General features: G+C 38.9%; 1 protein-coding gene and 1 long non-coding RNA gene across 2 annotated transcripts; one reads left to right on the top strand and one right to left on the bottom strand.

Annotated features, from left to right (window-relative positions):
- The first annotated feature begins 5665 nt into the window (after nucleotides 1–5665).
- LOC147626476 (uncharacterized) lies at nucleotides 5666–6287 on the top strand. The gene is made up of 2 exons (XR_015268597.1): nucleotides 5666–5811; nucleotides 5881–6287. It is a non-coding gene; the product is annotated as an uncharacterized LOC147626476 (long non-coding RNA).
- LOC147626475 (dnaJ protein homolog) lies at nucleotides 5901–9620 on the bottom strand. Its single transcript, XM_086816537.1, has 7 exons — nucleotides 9199–9620; nucleotides 7965–8136; nucleotides 7734–7878; nucleotides 7208–7341; nucleotides 6966–7108; nucleotides 6679–6877; nucleotides 5901–6577 (listed from the first exon to the last, which is right to left on the bottom strand). Exons 1-7 carry the CDS (start codon nucleotides 9346–9348, stop codon nucleotides 6258–6260), a joined length of 1263 nt encoding a protein of 420 aa, XP_086672663.1. The 5' UTR covers nucleotides 9349–9620; the 3' UTR covers nucleotides 5901–6257.
- Nucleotides 9621–23797: the final 14177 nt, after the last annotated feature.

Genomic DNA, 23797 nt, shown 5'->3' with positions numbered 1-23797 from the left:
GACAGGTACACATGCCAATAATAAGGTCAAAATGCCAAATCAAGGTGGCTTGAAATGCCACATCAACCAAAGACCGATTTCCAACACCTAAATGCTAGAACCCAATGGCATGATTGAAATACATTTTTAGCTTGGGATTCAATGTAACAGGAAACTATAATATTAGGAGCCCATGATTGCACTAGGATATGGCCAATGATGTGCCTATGCCAACATCTACATAAGGAGTTAAAGCATAAATAATTAGATAATATACTAAGATAGAATTGGGTTGTGGACAAAGGACAAGTGCGAAATGCTCATAACTTAATTTATGAGCGTGTGTATAAGTTGATTTCTCTATATTCTAACAACGGACTTTTACATACAATTCTTAACTTTGCGAGATACTTTCCCTCTTGTTGATGCTTCTCGCTCTATTGTGAAACGATCACTTCTAGCTCTCATATGAGGTAGTTTTGCACAAGTTTTGTGGTACCATTAAAAGATTTGAGGTTTGTGTGCGTGTGCGGAAATCTTAAATAAGTTTTTTTTAGAGTGAAAGAGCAAACAATTATCTGAAATATTAAGCTAGATGATATACTAGGTTAAAGAGAGAGATTTTGTAATTCTCTCAATGGTTAGGAAATCTTTATTATGCTCTTTCTTATGTAGCTTGGAGGATGAATAAGCACAAGAAACCATGGTTCTTGCACAAGAAGGAAGATAACTAAGTAGTCTAGACTGTCTGCACAAAACTTGAGTGAACACCCACCATCACTTCAATTTACTTCACCCCACCTCTTTTCACTTTAATTCACCTCACGTCGCTTTGTTTCACTTCACACCATATCATGACTTCATCTCACCTCACCACTTTTCTTCTAACCATGTTATCTTACTTCATCTCATTTCATCTTGTCGGGAACAAGTAACGTCTATGAAGCTTGGATCTTGGATTCACCAAGCTTGGTTAGTGAGCACTTGACTTTAAAGACTGCAAGTAGGTGGATGAGAGCATGAAAATAGGTAGGTTTGTGTTGTTCTCACTGCTTCCTTAAATAAGGTGCAAGCTCTTCTAGGTGAAAAGTGGAAGAGGAAAGAATGAGTGCATCTAGTGAGTTATCTTAGCCCTTGTCCAACCCACCATAGTATTATAGTTACCCATGTATTTAGTGACTACAAACCCTGAGAAAAACATTTATGCACTTGTAATAAACATGTTAAAATAATTTAACACTTTTAGATATAGTCTTTTCCAAGCTTGGGTGATACTACTCTGACCCCAAGCTTCTTCCATTGATTTGTAAAAGTTTCTAACAATGTTCTTAAAATTTAGTGCATCATCCATTATAAAGATCATCTTTTGTGAAAGAATTACCAACTGGTCAAGTGCAACCCATACGTTTTCCTTTGCTAATCGAGTCTTTCCTCCATTGTCCTGTCAAGAATAACTATATGCAACTTTTTCCATGCATTGTATTTCTCCGGTTACTTCACTAATAAATCTCCCTTTTCATTACGTGGTGGAGAAAGAAGTTTTCTCACCTTTGCTCCACCAAAGCATAGCTCACAAGGTAAGTTTCCACTTACCCCTGACATCTTTTCATCGTTTTTAATTTCCAGTTGACCTCTGTGTAACCTAATGTCTGACAAAACCTCTTATACTTTCTTGCATGCCTCTTGAGCATCACTCTCTGGTTCCATCCTCCTATAGGCAAAACATACGTACTTGTATACCAACTTTTTAAGCATCCTTACCATGGCATGCAAAGTGAAAAAGTGAACCCTTATTAAGGGTATCTTTAGAATAGGATCCCACTTTGGATCCAAGTAGGTTGTTTTTCCTTCGCGTATTATAAGTTGGTCACGAGTTCGGGTACCCTCGTTTTCTGTCTTGGCAATCCAATTTTTATTTTCATCCATCGACTTTTTTCTGGATTTCATGCAGTACATGCATGGAAATTCTACATTGGATCCACACAGCACACCAAACATGCACTTCAAAGTTTTTAAACTCCTGGGAGATACCGTTGTAGATTGTATTCACCAAATTTAACTATTTTTAGGACTTCTTCCCTTGTCTGATATCACATTTGGTATACTTGTCAAGTTAAAGAAAATCGTTAACATTTCATGGTCTTCTTTTGGAACTTCAAAAGCAGCAAGCAACTATATATCATTTTCTGATTGAATACTAAAATAATATGAATGCTCTTTTGTGATGTCCGGACTCAAGGCTCTATTCTTATAGAATTTGACCATTGAACATTGCACCTTATATACATCTAGCACAAAATTGTTAAATTGCATTAGGTTAAATATAGCCTCTGACTTACATTTATGTGTATGGCATAGATACAGAGGCTCGCCAATAAGCTCCAAAACTTTACCATTCAATAATTTTCATACTTGTCCTACATGATATGGTTTTGGAAGAGAAAAAATCCTTTTCCTCTTCATAACCCTCTTAAATCCTATCTAATCGCTTGTAAATAGCAACATATGATCTCAAGGCAATCTTATCTTTATCACATATGCCTTGGGCATTATTGGGCTGTAAATGTCTTGGTCACTTCATGCATCTTATCTCTAGTTATATCTTCTGACATTTGCTTTAAACTTCTTATCTTGGAGTGCAGACCTTACCATGTCCTTTGAGAGCACTCTAGCAACTAAGCTATCCATTTTATCATTTTATGTTGTAAGCATGTGTTGAATATCCTTTCAAGCCCTGATTTGTCACTTCCATTGTCCACCTCCAATGACCAACCTATCTATTGGTATTAGCTCCTTCAGACGTGCTCTTGGCCCGAATGCAGTGTTGTTCTCCAACATTCTTTACATCTTCTTATTCGCTTTCTCAAGAACATGCACCCTCTCACTTATTTAGGTATTCTGTACTTCCACAATATGCATTGCACCCTACAAATTTTCACATTCCTTCTCTTTCTCAATTAGTGATTTTAAGAGTTGTGTTATTCTCTTGCATTATTAATTGTTACACCAAGGTAACCTTAGTCTTCTTATACGTAGGTGCATACTCAACATCAAATTGAAGGTGAATGTCTCTTTTCTTACTTTGTGTATCATGTAACTCGTCTCTTTTCGTGCTTTGTGTATCTTGTAACTCCATTATAATTATCCATATACATAAGTAATTCATAACAACAGTGACTCAAAATTAGGTACAATGATCAAAACCATTAAACTTTGAAAATCTAATGTTTATCTCAAAACATTGATAAAAGCATTAATATTACATATCATTAAATAAAATATTTTATTGAATCCTTCAAATAAACAACATTCAAAACTATAAGATTTTTAAAAATAAAGAATACCAACCTCCATAGATATGTTATTCTCTGAACTTGTAGTGTGACAAGAAAGATCAATGATGATGAGTAAGACGGTTTTTTTTGGCTCCAGCTGTGTGGCACTAGAAAACCAACACACACCTCATCTTTAATCCTTTTTTCTCACCCTAATCTCTACTGCAAATGGAAGCATCTACCACCATTAATGTGAGAATGGAGGGAAAACAAAGAGAGAGCTATCTATAGAGAAAGGAGGGAAAGTAAAAATTCATACTGCGAAGTCAATAGTCTTTCACAACACCAAACAGAAACATCGGATAAACCTTGCAATCAAAGAATACGCATAGAATTGCTCAAACTAACAAAATACTCAAGTAGATTATATAAATTGTTTAAATCCGATACATTTAAGGTAGTTAGAATGTCAATAGCATCAGAAGGTAGAATTCACCATAGACTTGGTTAAGATATACAATAACAATAAAATATTCGATGAATCTATTACAATATTAGTAAAAAGTGATCCTAGAGAGTCTACAAAAGAGGGAGAGATTCAATATCTTAATATCATCTTTTGTCTCCCTCTTATCTACGTGGAAGAGAGAGAGAGCTCTTCCACGGTCCTTTTTTAATGCAAATTTTGCCTAATGGAACTTGGGATGAGTAGTTTAGATCAGCATTTTTGAATGAGGATAGAAGAATAGCCTTCATAGTTGAGGAGTCTAGACATCTCGAAAGGAGCCGCTCAATGTGGTCTACTTTTGAGCATTATGAAAGAAATATAACTAGAAGAATCATTCAATAAGGATTGTTCTAGTTTGACCGAGGGAAGTTAACAGAATAGAGCGTCAAGATGATGTGATATGAGGCCCCGAGTGAGTCGCTCTACCCTCAGTGTGATTGCTGCTACAAGAATATTATACAAACAGAGACATAAGCAATCTCACACTCTTCACCATTGTTTGGCTAAGGCCTCTCGTATCCGATTAATATTGCATTTCAAGGAGGGATTTCAGCCTAGTGAGGAAACATTCCTCATAATGAGCAAAATAATCCATAATGTTAAGGTATAGTGTGATACTTGGATGCACAAGTACAAGAGACAACTTGGAGGTAATTCTTTCAATGCTATTAGACCAACTGAGGAAAGTTTACATACTCTCTTAGTGGATTTCTTGTGGACTGATTTTTAAAGCACGGCAAGGATCAGACATCAACTCAAAAGAAGAAGTTATGATGTCTAGGAACACACCAAAGCCATCGAATATCACCTAACACATGCAAAATTATACAGGGTCAAGGTTGTGCACTAAAGTATGTGCAACAATTCAAGACCAACCGTGGAGTGGTGGTGGATGGATTTAACACATTCCTCATTAACGCAGAGAGGAGGGAAATTATGCAAATACCATTGGAATGAGTACCAGGAAGGAGCAAGAACACCCAAGGCTTGCTTTGTGGTGTTCTTTTTGCAATGCCACCCTATATGACCAATGAAGAAGGCCCTTGCTCAAATATTGTCAAACATACAAGAGATGCAAGAACAACTCAAAAGTAAACCCTCCCTAAGAAGATACCAGATTGTGTGAAAACATATAACCAATGAATGTCCTTGCTCAAAATATGTTGTACATTATTGTCAAACATACAAAAGATACAAAACAACTCAAACCAAGTGGTAGCAGCCCTCCTCCTCAGCTACAATCACAATAAGATTGTGTGAACTGAAAAGTAAGCAGTGGCAATCCTATGCTACCATGACCATTATGAGACTGAAATACATCACTTTTTAGACATGTTACTCACTTTTCCTAACAACTTCCATTCTTTAGTTTTATAGACATTCCTCTATAGGGCAGTATGAGCCACAACTAGGAATATAACACTTCACAACTCACAACTCACTCCCCCCCCCCCCAAAAAAAACAAGATTCCTAGCCGACTTCTCAGTTTTCATACATTGGAACCCACTATTCCCCACCCTCAACACACCATTTCTAACAAGTTTAGTATTGCAACCCCCCTATTCCTGGTCCTAGACATGCACCAAGCCGGACAAATTTAGCAGTGATTGCATTCCCCTATTCTTCTCCCTCAAAATAAAAAAAACAGCATCTTGGCCCATGACAGTTATCAAACATTGGAAACGTTCCATATTCGTCTTGTCACATTCTAAAGAGTACAAAAGATACGAGAGACCAATTCCTGTCTATACATTCAACAGGCACTAGGAATTATGAGAACTCTTACATGGGTAAAGACCTTAAAGAAGAATCAGTAAACAAAACTTTACCCCTGTATCATTTCAGTCTTGAATTGTAATATCTACTTAAATCCATTAAGTGGATGTCGAGCCTTTCTGCCAGTTGACATTGAACAAAACATTTCATTCTAACACTTGAAAATCTGTACAAGCATGATTACCTTATTACTATGAGAATGATTAACTTTTTAAACTAGCAAATCATGTGAACAACCCTTCAAAAGCCACTGTTCAAAAACCACTGGTCAGGTGTTTTGGGAAGACATAACTGTGCTTGGTGAAATGAAAGATGAGATGCTAAGATTCAACACTGGTCAGGTGTTTTGGGAAGACATAACTGTGCTTGGTGAAATGAAAGATGAGATGCTAAGATTCAACACTTAGTTTAGTTACAACCCGTAACCTTACATCCACATGAAACAGTCGTCTCATATCAAAAATTCAGGGACACGGGCACAAGGCTGGCTTTTAGATGAATTTGTGGTTCAATTCAGTTCCAAACTAAGTATGCTTGAGAAATATCTAGTAGAATAGTAAATCAAAGGAGCTTCTCTTGCTAATGTTAGACTTTCCACAGGCCCCTGTTCTGTCTAGAATCCTCCCCGGAGACACTGAAATTTCTTACACAAACAAGTAGTGCACTAATTCTTAAGTGCCGAACAGACACCAATCATGAATCAACAAGGTCAGCTTGTTTACTGTTGAGCACACTGCACTCTTGGCCCAGCTGCTTCCTCATCTTCTTCATACGCTTCGTGTGCAGCCTGCTGCTTCCTCCTCATCTCATCCTCAATATTGACATCCTGCAGGATTGTTTCTTCACATTCATCAAGCTCCATCTCTGTCATTCCACTGTATGGTCTGGGGGGCAGGATGGTTTCCAAAGCCCGGCACTGTTCTTCAGAGAGTGTCCCAGATTCTGGAAAATCCACAGAGAAGTGGATGTACAGTTTCCCCTTCATGAAAGGTCTCTGATGAATGGGCATTCCTTCATCATTTATGGCCTTGAATTGACCTGCAATAAACATAAACTGAATGTCAATTTTATACATGCCAGAAACAACTCTGGATGTTTCCCGCATCTAACCATAGGGAAAAAGATGCAGAGTTGCTAACCTGGCTTCACTATCTCCCCTGCACTAGACTTGATCAGCAGCTGTCGGCCATCAAGGTGAGTGAGAATGAATTGGAAACCACAGAGAGCCTCAGTGAGGTTCAACGTGTGTTCAACAAAGAGATCATCACCCTTTCTCTTGAACTTTGCATGCTCCTTAAGTTGAAGGACGAAGACAATATCACCAGTCACAGTATCAGGCTGCACAGAGAATCAAACACTCCTCATTATAAAATCTAACTGTGAGTGTATTCAAATAGAGCTAAGAAGAGCTGAAATAAGAACTTACTGCCTCATCAGCTTCACCCTGGAAAGTAATCTTTTGAGAATGTTGCATACCCTTGTCCACATGTACTTCAAGCACCTTCTTGTCTTGCACTACCTTCTCACCTTTGCACTGTGTGCATTTGTCCTTCTCAGTAATAGTTTCCCCTGAGCAGAAAACAGTAATCCCAATGAAGCCTTTATGTCCTATTACTAAGTTTCACAGATCGAAATAAAGCTGTAGCAGCACCTACACCACCAACGTACCAGAACCTTTACATTCAGGACACACATGCTGCATCTGCTGAATCATACTAGGACCAAGCTGTCTAATGGAAACCTTCATTCCGGATCCTTGACAGCCAGCACACTTCATAGAGGCACCTGTTTTCGAGCCTTTCCTGCAAAAAAGTACACGCAGGCTTTGTGATCAAGATAAAAGTTGTAACTACATTAACATATCTTGAATTAGATCAGGCTTAGACATTTCAAAGTTGATCGCCCGATCCCAAGTGCAACAATGGGTTGGTAACCCAGACCCTCAGTTGGCTAATATGAGGGACAAGTACACCAGATAGAATCTGCCAACTATCCCTTGAAATGCATCCTAAGTGACCCACTACACGGTTCAAATAGAAGCTTCACAACATGTGAACAAGAAGAATGGAGCTTCTATCATGGAGGCCTACTGCTTCAAATTCACAGCATAATATGTCCATTATTTACTCATTACACCTACAGTTTTGAATATTTAAGCAATAGGCCCACTCTTTCCACAATATTTCAAACGTACCCTTTGCACTTTGGGCAGAGAACATTCCTTGATAAAGACAACTTTTTGGAAGTGCCATTGTACAAGTCTTCAAGTGAAACCTTCAGTGGGTGCACAACGTCCTCTCCCCGCCTCTGCCTCCTACCACCCCTGCTACTACTGCCACCTGTATATTAAGAAGGGTGAGTAACAAGCATGAAAATTGCTAATTGTCATTAAAAATGAAAGTAAAGCTGAAGGAAAATAGGCTACCTCCACCAAAAGGACTAGCACCTCCAAAGAAGGACTCAAAGATGTCGAAAGGATTGTGTCCACCACCACCACCACCCATCCCTTCCTTGATTGCATCCTCTCCATATTGATCATAAATGTCCCGTTTCTCTGGATCACTCAAAACCTCGTATGCCTGTGCTAATTCTTTGAACTGCAATGCCAATGTAACAATTTGAAGCTTACAGGTCAAAAACCTTGTAGACATGTGACATTTTCTGAAAATAGCTAAGTGCCTTCTGAGCATGGCAAGAGCAAGACCTAACATCCATCAAAAAGAGGGCAGATTTAGATACGGGGCCCTACACCAATTTTCAAGGAATAAGCTGTCAACTGGCTGAGGGCAAGCACGCAGGGAAACCCACGCCCATTTGACCAAATATTCTGACTTCAAAAATGTTTGCTTGCTGGCACCATTGGAGCTGGGGTGAATGCAGCAGCACTGTGTATTGGAGGTTGGGGCTTGACCTCTTACCCCAGATTACGAGCCACAAGGACATCGTCATCCACGGTCCCGTTGCAAAAGAGTCTCTGAACACTCTGTCCTGAGGCTAAGGAAGAATTCCTCTCCATTGTGAGCTCTCGTCGTTTGAAATTTATCCTCTGACGTTTTAGAGCGAAGAAACCAGTCTAACAACCCAAGATGAGTTAATATCTTGGGTTAACCCATAGAGGCCACTATGCCCTAGACTACAAAAATTGGAAGTGAGAAAACCCTCACTGAGACCTACTCAGATGTCACAAGCTCTGACTGCCCGAACAATTACACTATCACACCCTTCAACTTTTGAAACCATAAAATTGCGATCATCAAACCCTGGTTAAGAGAACGAGAGGCCATCTTACCATAGCTACCGGTATCTAGCACTAATGACGCAAATCCCGATGAAAAATACCCACGGTGAAAGAAAGCAGGCCAAAGCAGGCCACGGAACCCTAACTGAGGAAAAGGAATGGAAGGCTTGCTTAGCATCAAAGCCTAACTGAGGTCAGGTCATCAAAACCTAGGCCATCAAATCCTAAACAGAACGATTAACAGAGCATCAACACCCTAACCGACTAACAAAGTAGAACCCACCCTAACTAAGAAAAACAGCGGGCCATCTGAGATAAAACTGTGGCACGTTATCAAACCCTAAAAAACGTTGAAGTCTCTCAACCCACAAGAAAGCCTATAAAAAACCTAACTGTGCAGACAAGAAAAATTAAGGGTTACCTTCTCAGGATCACCCCCTTTGTCCGGATGATTCTTGATGGCAGCCTTGCGGTAGGCTTTCTTGAGCTCATCGGCGGAGGCATTCTTGGTGACGCCAAGGATCTCGTAGTATCTGGTGTTATCACTCTTTTTGGGAGCGCGGCCGAACATGGCGACGAAAAGCCGGAGGCAGCAGAGGCTAAGGCAGAATCAGATCTGGAAAATGAAGGTTTCTGCTGCAGGGTTAGGGCAAAACCAGATCTGAGAGGAAGCTTTCTGCTGCGGACGGCAGGGCAAAGCGACCGTCGACAGCAAAGATGAAAATGGAGAACCCTTGCTTTCCTGTGCTCAACCGTGCTCCGATCGGAGCAATGGGGCAAGGTAAAGCAGAGCTTCTTCTGCGGAACAACTAGGTCTGTGGGAGTTAAAAGCAAAAGAGAAATCGACTCTCCAGCCACGGATTTTTAAACGTAGGATCTGCCCATCAATCGACGGTGTGCCTTTCTCTCATCTAAACCGTTCGCTCGGTGACCTATCTGACGGTCCACATGGGCAGTGCTTAGGTCGTTATTTTGAACCCGGATTAAGGCATGTAAGGCAGATCCCTTTTAGAGTTTTGCTTAAAGAGTTGTTCAACATTATTGTAACTCTTTTGCATTATTGTAACTCCCAGAGCCATTGTGGTGGGTCGCTGAAGAGAAAATGGCAAGACAGAAGAATTCCTATGTTCAATTTCTCCGGTTTCTTTTTCGGGACCCCCTATTAATCAATCAATAATATTCTTTGGCTTTATTCATTTTTTAATTCAATAATAACTTCCCATGATTTTATCAAGCTTAATCACCCTTCTGTACTCTGATGTTTCCCTTTTTCAGCAAGAAATCGATGAAAATAACCCTAGTTTGGAAGTTTGGATCGCTTGTTTAGAGTCCCAATCCAATTGTTATAAACAAGAGTGATGTTTCCTTTTTTTAGCAAGAAATCAATCCAATTGTTATAAATAAGTCGAGGTGCAATATTGGGCCCTTGTTGTGTGAGAGGAGAATTTAGTGATGCAACACTTGTAGGTTAAACATAATGCACCATTGGGGTCCCCGGGTCATTTTTTTGGGACCCCTATTATTAATAATCAAGAACTTATTCAGTTTGTAAGGTTCTCATTATGATTAACTATCGCATTAGCCATAGATCTAGAGCGGGCAATAAGCAACTCATGTATAAAGATTCTCTCTTCAATGTATTCAATTATATGCCTCTCGCTCTTCGTTCCTCCTCTACTTGCAACAAATGGGCTAGCATAGCTAGTTCTCTCTCTCTCTCTCTCTCTCTCTCTCTCTCTCTCTCTCTCTCTCTCTCTCTCTCTCTCTCTCTCTCTCTCTCTCTCTCTCCGCCCCATTTTTGCTTGCATAAATGTCCACTTTCACCATTACCTAGATAATGTTTATGAAGGTTATCTTGAGTCCCAACTCATATTTTAGCTCCACTATACATTATTATGGCACAGCTCATCACCTTTTAGCTCCAGTATCCATTATTACGACCCAAATCATCACCTTTTTGCATGATACATGCCGCATCTCTTTCCCTTCCACACATTTGATGTTTTTGGTCATCTTGAGTCCCAACTCTCCACTCTTGATATTTGTGCTTCACTATCCATAATCATGACCCAGCTCACCACCTTTTTGCATGATACAACCTACATGTCTTTCCCCTCCACACACCACTCTACCACCAAGCCTCCTCTGTGTGGATCCCTACCTCTACATAGTTGGTATGATGACAAGTGCAAGACCACATGCCCACAAATCTTACATGATAAAGCAACATGAAAAATCATGGAGCACCAAGCGCAAAGGATGTTTCAATGCCTCGTCCATCATAAGAAGGTGTGGGCTTGGAGGAAACTTATTGAGCACAGCCACCCACCCCCCATCACAGATGTAAGACCCCTACCCATTAAGTTGCCTCTAAGAGTCGGTCAAGAGAAGACTAATCTTGGGGAGGAGGGATTCTTACTCTCGGGGTCTCACCTTGACAATATCTCGATTGGTGGCCATCTCGAGCATCTCCTCTTATTGGCCTCGAAAATTCCACTCACACCTCCAGTTGGGTTTTAAGTGAGCCTATATGAAGGAGTTATTATTTATTTTTAAATCTATTCACAACACATATACTTATCGGTGGTGGCCACTGAGACGTGTGCAGCATTGTCTAATCACACTTCAAAGTTCATGTGTCTCGGGTCTTGATAGCAACTAATGTTTTAACATGTATCTTCTTCTGCATCTGTTTAAGTTTGTGTTTTCCTCAAGTCTCTAAGTTAGCCTTTTCAACACTTTGGAAAATAATGATATTTGAACATACTAAAAGTCATTACTATGGTCATTTCTAAGTTTGTACTTGACAAGGATATTCATGTGAGGTAGCTTGTGAAGTTTCTAAAGCGTTTCTAGCTATTATTTATGGTCTCTATGTTCTCTCATTCCTTAGGTTTAATCATGTAGCTAGGGTTAACAATATAGACTTTTCTTTGTTATAATAGTGTGATGGTTTCCCTCTTGCTTAGCAAAAGCGACACTAAATATTCCCCCTTCTAGGTCTCATCTCAATGACAATTTCCCTCTTACTTTGGCAAGAATGTCATAATCTAATTTGGAATGTTTTAATGTCTCTAATTTGGAATGTTTTAATGTCTCATACCTAAACTAATAACTATTATCTAAAGAAGGGTTACTAAAGAATCTTGTTTTTCATCGTATAAGTGTTTACTAATGTTTCATGTGGAAATGTTAAAGATCTTGACATCTTGATTGTACCTAAAGTTTATTCTAGAGAGATTATTATGAATACTAAAGTCTTTTGCCAAAGTTGTTTAACTATGACAAATCTCTAGCAATTATGTCAAGTCTCAATAATTTATGGTATTATTATAAAACAAAACTTCTTGGTCAACAACATGATATATGGTCACCTTACCTCGTGCTAGAAATTGGGTTGATCCCCTTTTTCCATAATAGTCCTCTCATTTGAGGAGCAACTATTCTCAGTTACGTTGAACAAAAGAAAAACTTTGTAGATGGCATGTTTTGCGAGGTAAAATTAGAGGTACAATGATCGAGCATCACTGAGAAGCACAATGGCATGGCTAAGAGACTCGGGCAAACATGGAATGATACGATAGACTCAAAGGCCAAGAAATAGTGGAAAGTGCCCCTTCTATTTTGTGATTAAGTGTCTAGCCTTCCTATATCAATGTTAGAGCTTCATGCACTCGCGTGTCATTGTTTTAATCGGAAAAGAACTTCCTTTAGTTGGTTAAGAATGCGTTCCATCTTGTAGCCTTCCCATTCAATGAGTACACATTCCTTCCTTTGCTCAACCAATAAATCTTTCAGGTGATAATCAGAATCTTTTGGGGGGGTTACTATTTGTGGGTTCTTCATGTGTAGATTTTGAAATGGGAGGGTTCTCTGAGTGGCTTCTAAAAGTGTTCTCTAAGTGGTTGCTAAAGATGTTCTCTAAGTGGTTGCTAAAGATGTTCCTATAGGGATAAATGACCTTGTCTAACAGCTTCTTCTCCTTATCCACATTAGCAGGGGCTTGTGTTTTATCTCTAAAATGACTTTCCAATTCATCCTCTTCAATAATTCTAACAAGCTAGAGATGGTGATTTAGACTCTTTTACCTGGGCCGCCTGGAGTTCTTAGATGTGCTTGCTCATTAACTTTATATACTCCTTCTTCTTCTTCTCAAGCCTTTGTTTATGCATGTTTTAAGAAGTTTAAATCAAACTCCTTGAGAGTGTCATAAGCCTATCATCCTGATCTTCTGAGCCACCTTCTTGCTTTAGATTAAAAAGGTTTGTCAATTACATTCTTGCCTCCTCTAGTTTTGGGTCTTCGTCATCCCTTCTTTGCCTCTTTTCAAAATCTGTTTGTTGATTGAATGTTGTAACATATGTTTCTTTTAATCTAGAATCATTGCCTTCTTCCACTGCACTATGTCTTACTAGATCTGACTCTCCTATCAAGGTTGGTGTCACCTCCTTTGCCTTGCTTTGTGAGACCTTCAATCTCTTCTCTGATAAAGTGCTTGCTTGAGAAGATACTTCTTCAATATTACCTATTTCTCTATCACACTTCATAACTTCTGCTCATGACTTTATTGTACCTTCTTTTTTAATCTCTTGAGTGCTTTGAGGAAAACCTAGAACTTCTCTAGCTTTTTATGTAAAGATTTGATGCAGCATAAAGGGGTTTGTCACTACCTCCCTGTGGTCCTTACCCTAAAAGTAGTAACTTAAACTTCCATTTTTTTTCTTGACTGTGTACATAAGCACTATGTCTCCCTCGTTAAAGTCCCATTTGACCAAGTGGTTATTAAACCATTTCTTTTTGTAAAGCTTCTTAACATAAATCCCATAAGCTACTCGTACCCTTGTTTCATCCAATTGCTCAAGTTGAGCTAAACTCTCTAAAAGTTTATGGCATGTCAACCTTGTGCTTAATGTAACTCAAAGAGATGGCACTATAAAGTTTATGGCATGTCAACCTTGTGCTTAATGTAACTCAAAGAGATGGCACTATAAATTCCATAGGCATAATAGGTTTCAGCCCATAGACTAAATGGAATTTGATCATTCCTATCAAATTTTTGTATGCAGTTCGATATGCCCATAGAGTTTCTGGCAACTTTTATTCCCAGCCATTTCGTTTCTCATTTATTATTTTTGTCAAAATTGTACACAAGATCTTGTTGGTGCTTTTAGCTTTGCCATTTGCTTGTGAGTGGGTAATATGGAGAAGATTTCCAATGGATCACTGTGAATTCATCCAAGAGGAACTTGATCACTTCATTGATAAAATGAGTTCCCATGTCACTTACTAGTTTGAGTGGGCATTCATATCTTGAGATAATGTATTCATAAAGAAACTTAGCCGTAGTCTATGTGTCAGCCTTAATAGTGGCTTTGGCCTCTACCAATTTAGAACAATAGCAAGTAGCTACATTGATTTACCTTGCATGGATAGATTTCATTTTAAGGTTAATGGGACCAACAAAGTCTAAACCCCTTTTTCTGAAAAACTTATAAGGATACTATGTTGGTTAGAGGCATGTGATTCTTTATGACATTGAATTGTTGACATTCGTCACATCTTTTAATAAATTCAGTAGTATCTCCAAATAAAGGAGGGCACCATAACCCTGATTGAAGAACTTTTTTGCCATGGTTTTAACTTGAAAATGTCACCAGCTATGTCATTATGTGCTTCTTCAAGTACAACCATGTATTCAGACTCAAGGACTCCATCTTTTCCTTATCGTGTCCAAAGATGAGTTGAAACAGGACAGCTAGCCAAATAAGCTTTTAGACTTTGTCGAGGGCATATCAAGATTAGTGGGTAAACTGTTGCTCGAAAAGTGTACAAGATCTAAGCGCCATTTAGGAATCAAGTCAACTTTAAAAAGATGAGCATTAGGAAGATGATCATCAACTCCCACTAGACATTCACCATTTGTACCTCTTGACAAGTGGTTTGCATGCACGTGGGTAACTCCTTTTTGAAATGTAATAGTGAAATCAAATTCCACGAAGATAAGGAGCCACCAAGTGATGAATCCCATTGTGCAAGGTTTGCTAACCCGATAGAGAAGAGCTTGGTGATGATTAATAAAGAACATAACTTTTTTTACCAACAAATAGTGTCTTACCTTTTTTTATACATACAACATTCCTAGCCCTTCCTTGTCAGTTGTTGTATTATTTTGCTCAGTGTCATTGAGTTGTCTACTAGAAAAACTGATAGGAAAATCCATATTTTGTTTAGCAAGTTGTGCTAGTATACAGCAAATGTTGATGCACAATGTGGACATGGAAAATCCATATTGTGTTTAGCAAGTTGTGCTAGTATACACCCTATATCAAATGCTGATGCACAATGTGGACATAGAAAATCACATCCCATTTTGGTGCTCTAAGAGTTGGAGTTGACACAAGTGCTATCTTCAGTTTCTCATAAGACTCTTAACACTCATCAATCCAAGCAAAGACAATAAAAAGTTGGTATAGAGGATGAGAAGTATCAGCATACATGATGAAAATAAATCTTCTATAGTAATAACCGACGTCCTAATATGTGTCATTGGTTGTGCATTACTAGATTTATCTATGGAGGGTCCAATACCCAAATAAGCCCTATGATTTCTGAATACGCCACTTTTGGACTCTTCTAGGACTCTTATAAGAGTTGTGGGTCATGACTATTTTATGGTTTGCATCTCAAAAACCTTGTCTTGGTCACCTAGTGGGGGACTCGAGGAGGGGGTCACAGCCCCTCTACTCCTCATCAAAATCTAGGGTTACCATCGCACACACAGAGACTAGAGCCCTTAGGTTCACTATCCCCCATGCACGAAGACTAGTGCCCTTCCCTCAAAAATTAGGCCATCCCTAACCGGAATCCAATTTCATTCATGCAATCAAATGATGGAATATAATTATACACACATTTCTTTTATTCTTCCCACTTCTTACATTTTAAACATGGCTCTATTCTTGGGAGGACAAAGTCTCCAGCAAAATATTCAACTGGGGGTTCATTCTTATTTCTTTAGGTGCCTTTCAAGACATGCAAATCCCCCATTAAGACTTCCTTGGTAATATTCCTTATTTGTATTCGAATTTGCATTTGAAGAAGTCTTACATGGATCCAAAGTCACATGTCTATGTCTCAAAACTACATGCTCATGTCTAAGTTTGTGTTCCTTAAGATTATCTAATCCCATAGTTTAAAATCACAAACATATTGGTTCGCTTTTTGGGGGTCAACCCATGTATAATATTCTTTTCTTAATAAATTACTTATAATAACATCAGCTTACTTTTTTATACTATTCATTTATGAAACCATGACTTCAAACTACAATGATCATTAGAAGCAATGTGACTTTTAATTTATTAATCAAATAAGATAAGGCACATCTTATAACATTTGAAGGCCTAACTTTCTCGCTTTAGAAGCAATGAATTTTTAGTTTAAAAGAAAAGCCATTCTTTTCCTAAGGTAATTAATTTAAAAATCTTCATTAAATAATGTGCAAGTCTTAGTTCTTTGAATGATCTAAACTACTTCTTATATTACAAATCTAAGCATTTCGTGCATCATATGCATGAATATCTAAATGTGAAGCATTCATTAGTTTAAATTATACATGAATAAAAGGGAAAATTCATCATGTCTTTCATTAGGCTTGAAAGAAATGAATACTATTTCTATGCATGTAACAAATCCTTAACAATTGCCATAACAAGATTAACAAAATATAATCGAATACTCCACACTCTATACTTGTTTAAATCTCATGCATGAACCATAAAGTATATTTTTATATTCTAAACCATTATGCATTGAGGAATTAAAGCAAAATCAAACTTCAAGCTTCAATAGGACAAGAGATACAGAAATACCTTGAGGGTTTTTTGATAATTATAGTTGAACCTTGAGGAGATAAAGACCTTGCCTTGAGAATAATGTAAAAGCTATTCACCCCCACCACTTCAAATTTCCACCAACGAAGCCTTGAAAATCTTCAAAGTACTCCAATTTTGATGTGGCTATTAGAATCAGATACATTCTCAAGTACCATAATTGGAGAGTAATGGGTTGACTAATCCAAGTAATTTGAAGAGGCAAGAATTCTTATTTTTGCTACAAACTTTGGAGGTGATTATGGAGCCTTAGGTTCACTCAAAATCAAGATCTTATATGAGGTAATCCATCCCTTAGCTAGGGGGTTGATAACCTTTAATGGAAAGCTTCAAAAAATGGCAAAATATTGGTTTTATAATAGAGATTTGGGATGAGAATAAACCATTCATTTCACCATATGGAGGCATAATTTCATAGAGTAATTAGCTAATACTATAAACACGATTGGGAAAGCTATGGGGCCATACCTCGACCCTTAAAGATAGAGAAAAGATAATTGAGTAGCAAGGAGATTACCAAAGTTGTTTTGCAAAAAAGTGCACATCAATAAATCGGTCATAACCGAAGCTAAAAATATTGAATTGCTAATTTTTTTGATTCAAATTAAATCTTGAAAGTAGAGGCATGTTTGATCTTATTTTCTCATAATTTGCTTCAATCGTCGGCAACAATATGTAAAATGTGGTGAATGACAAGAGGGTATGAAAATCAGGATTTTTGCATGAAAAATGAAGAAAATATCCATGATTTTTCCTAAATACCCTACAAGTCTAAGCTTTGGCCCATACATGGTAACTATGAGAAGGATTAAACCAAAATAGCAATATCATGGCCATGAGATGGGATGGCTTCATTCAATTAGCATGGAGAGAGTCACATAAGATCTAGAAGGGGGCCAAGTGTCCATAGGCTAGATGAGGTACCAAAAATAATATTCTCTCACTTTTATGATTTTTGATAATTTCCAACCTTAGGAAAGATAAACTAATTTAATTTTCACATTTCATTATTTATTTTTCAAGGGCTAGCTCAATGTTATAAATGAAGCTGAGGGTCTAAGGTAAAAATCAACTCCCGAGTAGGGGCCACCAAGACAGGCTTTGACTCTAGTCATGGGAGTGGTCATAGATTTTAATCACAAGCAATAGCCTGGCTAAGTCTAATGTTTTAAATTCTCAAAATTAGCTATTTATTTAAAATCTTGCTTTAGAACAAGGCTTTGGCAAACCATTTACATGTTAATTAACTCACAACTCACCACAACTGGCTCATATCTATACATGAGCTTATACACACATATAAGAAGGATTTTCAAATACCTAAGATCGCTTGAAAAATTCCACACACAAATACATTGGTCCAAATACATAAGATCTTTAGAAAAATTCCACACACACATATACACTAGTCCAAATTAACAAGAAGAGAACTTAGCAATGGCGCAACCAGTAGTCAACTTAAGTTCCAAAGGATCAGGTTTTTCTCGAAGAATCTGGATCAAACAACACACCAACAAGGTCCTAGTCATAATTTAGGTTAGTCTCTATATTTGTTAGTTTTAATTTAACTAATCTCAAATAAATTCGTGAGTCCTCATATTCTGGTGGCTGTTAAACTTTTTTCTATTCCTTAGCTACATATAGTAAAATGACTACTCTCACAGTTTTCATTCTAGTAATCGAGTTGAATGTCCCCTCATATTCAGTGCTATATTTTTGTGCATATCCCTTGGCAACTAAGCTTGACTTGCACTTGCTAAACCATCTAAATTATGCTTCACTTTTCTAGACCCACTTACATTCAATTCCCTTCTTTTTCTTAGGCAAAGGCGCAAAATCCCATGTCTCATTATTAGCATCTAATGAAACCATCTGTTTATCCATGGCATCTTCCAAATGGTTATTTCCAAGTATCTCCTCAAAACATATATGCTCCACCTCTTGTATAACTTTAATCATATATGCATAATGATCGACTATATAACCATCATATCTCAACCTGTCTAATGGATGTTTTACTCTAGTAGACCTACATACACCTGGGTCACTGCTAGGTGCTCTCAATGTTGCTTTAGCACTTTGTTGTAAAACAATTGAGATCCCAAACTCCTCATCAAGGCTCTAAAGTAGAGACATAAGATGGGTTAATCTCTCTTGTAAAATGAGCCTCTTCCTGGCATAATGATAATGTAGCTTAATGTGCTTTGTGCGAGTATGAAACAATGGGTTCTTTACAAATGGCTACTAATGCACTCTAGCTGTTTTTAGTGAAGATGGAGGTGGGGGGCTTTTGTCCAACACTAAGATATGCTAAAAGTTGCCATGTACTTAGCTTCATAAATCGGTTGCTTCTTGCTAAGCCATGATATACATGAAGCACCAAGATAAAAGCAAAATCCACTAGTGGATGTTTATGACACTCGCGTCATAACATTGACTGCGCCGGGGCACTTTTTTCCTCTTTAGGAGGTTTTTCCCCCCGGCTTGTATATACGCCCATCATTCTAGGGCTAACTTATCTTTTGTACATTGACACAATCTAATACATTGTGTGTTGTGCATTCTTGCTTCTTCTTCTCCAAGCTTTGTGTGCTTTCCTGCAACCCTAATTCCAATAATTGATATCAGAGTAGGCATCGGCTCCCAGGGCTACGTCGCTAGCACCCTCCGACTCATGTTCTCCGATTAAGGTGAGCTTTCACGAGTGCTTGCAGGTCCCTATGCTCTGCAAATAGATCCGTAGGACTTTGCGTTCTCAGAAATTGCATCTGAGGTCGTTTCGGGCTCCGTTTTTGCATTACAAGTTCTGTACAAGTGTTTTCGTCACTTTGTGCAGAAATTTTGATAGTGTAGTTTTCTGCAAAACAGGCATACGTATTCTATTGTGGACCGTGCTACATAGCACGAGTTGTTTTCTGTTCAGTCTTTGCTTCATTACATGTAGCTTTTACATCAGTTTCAGTCAGTGGCCATGGTTGATAACAACAATGATGTATTTCGCATGTTGTCTGCTCTAATGACAAATTGAATGGAGACAGCAACTACCCACTTTGGGCATACATGATGCAGCATGTTTTGGTTGCAAAAGGAGTGTGGAACATTGTGCAGGGTATGGATATACGTCCAGGTTCTGTGGATGTAGGATCTGTTGAGGATGTTGCAGGTTCTAGTAGCTCTACTGCTGTTGCTGCTGTTTTACCCACTGCTGAACAAGCTCGTTGGAATGGTAAAGATGTGCAGGCTCATGCCTTGATTGCACTTTCTGTCAAACGTAACATCACTCCACATATTCGTTCAGCTAAAAGAGTAAAACAGGCTTGGGATATTCTAGCTGGTTTGTATGCATGTCGTAACGAAGCAAAAATCTCTTACCTACGTAAAGAACTAGAATCGAAGATTATGGAGGAAGATGATGATGAATGTTTTTCTTGCTGAGATTAAAGATCTCAAGGAACAGTTGATTTCTACAGGTGAGATTATTCCTGATCATTCTCTTGTGCAGACTGTTCTTGATGCTTTACCTGAGTCATATCAGACTTTTGCTTCCACGTGGAGACTTGTTTACTGAGACCTGATGTTGTCAAGTATGATACTTTAGTCAACAAGCTCTTGCAAGAAGCGCAGTCCAGGCAAAACAGGGCTAGGCAGCGTGTAGTTGATCAGGCATTTGTTGCTGCCCAGCAGAGGCAGTCCCTTCCACTATTTCTTCTCCTATTAGTAGATCTGCAACTTCTTCTCCTTCCACCACAGGTAGCAATAATAGGTCTGAGAAGGCTCTTGATAAAGGCAAGAAAAAGATCAGGTGTAACTATTGTAAGGCAACTGGTCATGTCATTAAGAATTGCCCTAAGCTAAAGAGGCAAAGAAGAAAGACTCAAATGCAGCCACAAATAGCGGATGCTTCTACAAATGCAGATTCTGCAAATGTTGTGCAGGATACAGAATGGGCATTTAGCGTATATTGCCAGTATGACCCATCTGTACATGATGCATGTTTGGCAGTTTTTGTTGACTCTGATGTATGGTATTTTGACAGTGGTGCTACAAAGCACATTACCTCGCATCGTGATATGTTCACTTGTCTTGAGGCTGTCCCTAATGGGAATACTGTCACATGTGCCAATAATGCTTCTTACCCAGTGAAGGGCGTTGGTAAAATTATGCTTACTGCTGTAAATGGCAGTGCTTTCACACTTTCAGATGTTTTGTATGTGCCAGGGATAAAGAAGAATCTATTGTCTGTCTCTGCGCTTGCTAGACTTGTCAAATTTGTGGATGACAGATGTACTGTTCATGATTTGACTTCTGGTGATATGATTATTGTATCTGGCACCTTATTTCGTGGGCTCTATAGGCTCAATTCTTATGACAAGTGTGTGGAAGATTCAGCAAATGCAGTTTTTGATGAAAAGACAGTTTCAGATGCAAAACTATGGCATGCTCGTTTTGGTCATCTGAACTTTGCTAGTTTGCTGCATTTGCAGAAATTTGATATGGTTGCTTCATTGCCCCCTCTTGAGGCACCATTGAAACATGTTTGTGAAGGCTGTATTTTGGGCGTTCTGCGTTCCAAAGGATGGTTCTGTGAGGGCCACTCGCAAATTGCAACTTGTACATAGTGATGTATGTGGGCCTATGCAAACTCCGTCATTTGGTAAACACTTGTACTTCGTGACTTTCATTGATGATTACTCAAGACATGCATGGGTATATCCACTGAAGGCAAAGTCCGAAGTGTTTTTGTGCTTCAAACAGTTTTTGCTTATGGTTGAAAATGTATCCAATTGTACTATGGGCACTCTCCATTCTGATCGAGGGGAGGAGTACATGTTTAAAGAGTTTGATGCATTTCTGGCTAGTCGTGGGATAAAACACCAATGTACAGTGCCGTATACCCCTCAGCAAAATGGTGTTGCTGAGAGGAAAAATAGGTCACTTATGGAGATGGCACGATGTATGGTCAAGAGCCAAGCTTTGCCACATGCATTTTGGCTTGAGGCTGTCATGTGTGCTGCATATGTACTCAACAGGTGTCCCACTAAGGCCTTGCAGTCTGTTACTCCATACAAAGCTTGGCATGGCAGGAAGCCTTCTATTGGTCACTTGCGTGTCTTTGGTTGCTTGGCCTATGCTTTAGTGCCTATTCAACAACGTAGAAAATTGGATGATAAGGTTGTCAAATGCATTTTTGTTAGTTACAGTACTGAGAGCAAGGGTTACAGATTGTATCATCCACAGTCAAAGCGTATCTTGATTAGTCGAGATGTTTTTGTGGAAGATGCTGTGCAGCCTTTGTTATCATGTACCAAAGAGATAGGTTTGAGCTCACGGGATGTATTTGATACGTTGTTGCCTCTGTTTATAGGTGGGAATTCAAATGTACGTCCTAAGGAGGTAAATATTCAGCCTATGTAGTTTTCAAACGATATCATAGATCAGCCTATTTCTGATGCAGATTTACAGGATGTAATTTATGAGGATAGGGCTAAAAATGAGCAGGCTAGAGGTATGCCTAAATGGTTGGTGCAAACCTTACGTGATAGGTAAAACTGATGCACCAATGTCTAGTCGTACTCATTCAGGTTTTCACCATGCCTCTTATGCATCAGATTGTTATGCTTTGGCTGTGTCTAGTATGTGTGAAGAGGAAGAATCTCTTTCATTTGATGAGGCACAAAAATCAGAAAATTGGTTGGTTGCAATGCAAAGTGAATATGATGCTATAATGAAGAATGGTACATGGTCTTTGTGTGATTTGCCTATTGGTAAAAAGGTCATTGGATGTAAGTGGGTTTTTAAGTTGAAATGAAAGCCAGATGGCAGTGTTGATCGCTATAAGGCTAAACTTGTTGCAAAGGGTTATGCTCAGGAAAAGGGCATTGATTTTGATGAGACCTTTGCTCCCACTTGTCGTATGACTACCATTCGTAGCATTTGTGCATTGGCAGCTCATAATGGTTGGAATGTACATCAGTTGGACATAAAGACTGCGTTCTTGAATGGAGATTTGCATGAGGAGGTGTATGTATCGCAACCTCGTGGTTTTGTTCAAAGAGGGTAGGAAAACAAAGTGTGCAAGTTGAAAAAGGCTTTATATGGTTTAATGCAAGCTCCACGAGCTTGGTATGAAAAGATACATGCATATTTGACTGCACATGGTTTTCAGAATAGTCCAACAGAAGGCACTTTGTATGTTAAACGTGTGGATGATGTACATCTAATCATTGCTCTCTATGTGGATGACATGCTGCTCACAGGACCAAATGAGAGTCATATTACTGATTTTAAGGCTGATTTGAATGCCTCTTTTGAGATGTCAGATTTGGGACATTTGCATCATTATTTGGGGATACAATTTAAGCAGTGTGATGGAGGTATTGCTTTGTGTCAGACAAAGTATATTGAGACATTGTTTTGCGGAGATTTGGCCTTGAAGACTGTAAGCCTATTGCTACTCCAATGGAGACAGGTTTGAAGTTAAGTCTTCATGATGCTGGAGATCACTTTGATGTCACACTCTATCAGACAGCTGTTGGTTGCCTTATTTATGTATGCATTACGAGGCCGGACATTCAGTTTGCAGTCTCACAGGTGAGCAGGTTTATGCATAGCCCAGGGTCTCAGCATTGGAAGGCAGTTAAACGTATCTTTCGCTACTTGAGTGGCACCATACATCTTGGGTTGTTTTATCCCAAGGCGGGATCATTGCCGCCAGATTTACATGCTTTTTGGGACTCAGATTGGGCTGGTTGCTATGACACAAGAGTGTCCACAAGTGGTTTTTGTTTCATGCTCGGTAGCTCATGCATATCTTGGTTGAGCAAGAAGCAACTTACTGTGGCCACTTCTAGTTGTGAAGCTGAGTACATGGTAGCTTTCACAGTTACGGTTGAGTGTGTGTGGCTCAGACGGCTTATGGGGCTGACTTGGGTGTTGGACAGGAGTTTGCCACCTCTATTTACACTAACAGTCAGAGCACATTGGCAGTTTGCGAGAAACCCAATTTTTCATGCTCGCACAAAGCACATTGAGGTGCATTATCAGTATGTTAGGGAGAGACTCTCAGCAGGAGAGATCAGCTTGGCCTATGTGCCAACACAGGACAACCTCGCCGATCTTTTCACAAAG

This window comes from Cibotium barometz, chromosome 22, assembly GCF_041138505.1.
Source record: "Cibotium barometz isolate CiBa-2024 chromosome 22, ASM4113850v1, whole genome shotgun sequence".
Lineage (NCBI taxonomy): Eukaryota > Viridiplantae > Streptophyta > Polypodiopsida > Cyatheales > Cibotiaceae > Cibotium > Cibotium barometz.
The sequence above is the reverse complement of the archived record's forward strand: the minus strand, read 5'-3'. Positions and strand labels throughout refer to the sequence as shown.

Excerpts from the sequence above, each read along its gene's own strand:
- LOC147626475 (XM_086816537.1), bottom strand. The coding sequence starts at position 9,348 with ATGTTCGGCCGCGCTCCCAAAAAGAGTGATAACACCAGATACTACGAG. Across the intron at positions 8,137-9,198 it reads AAGGGGGTGATCCTGAGAAG|TTCAAAGAATTAGCACAGGC; the intron begins GTAACCCTTAAT and ends TTGGCATTGCAG. Across the intron at positions 6,578-6,678 it reads AGGGGAGATAGTGAAGCCAG|GTCAATTCAAGGCCATAAAT; the intron begins GTTAGCAACTCT and ends TGTTTATTGCAG.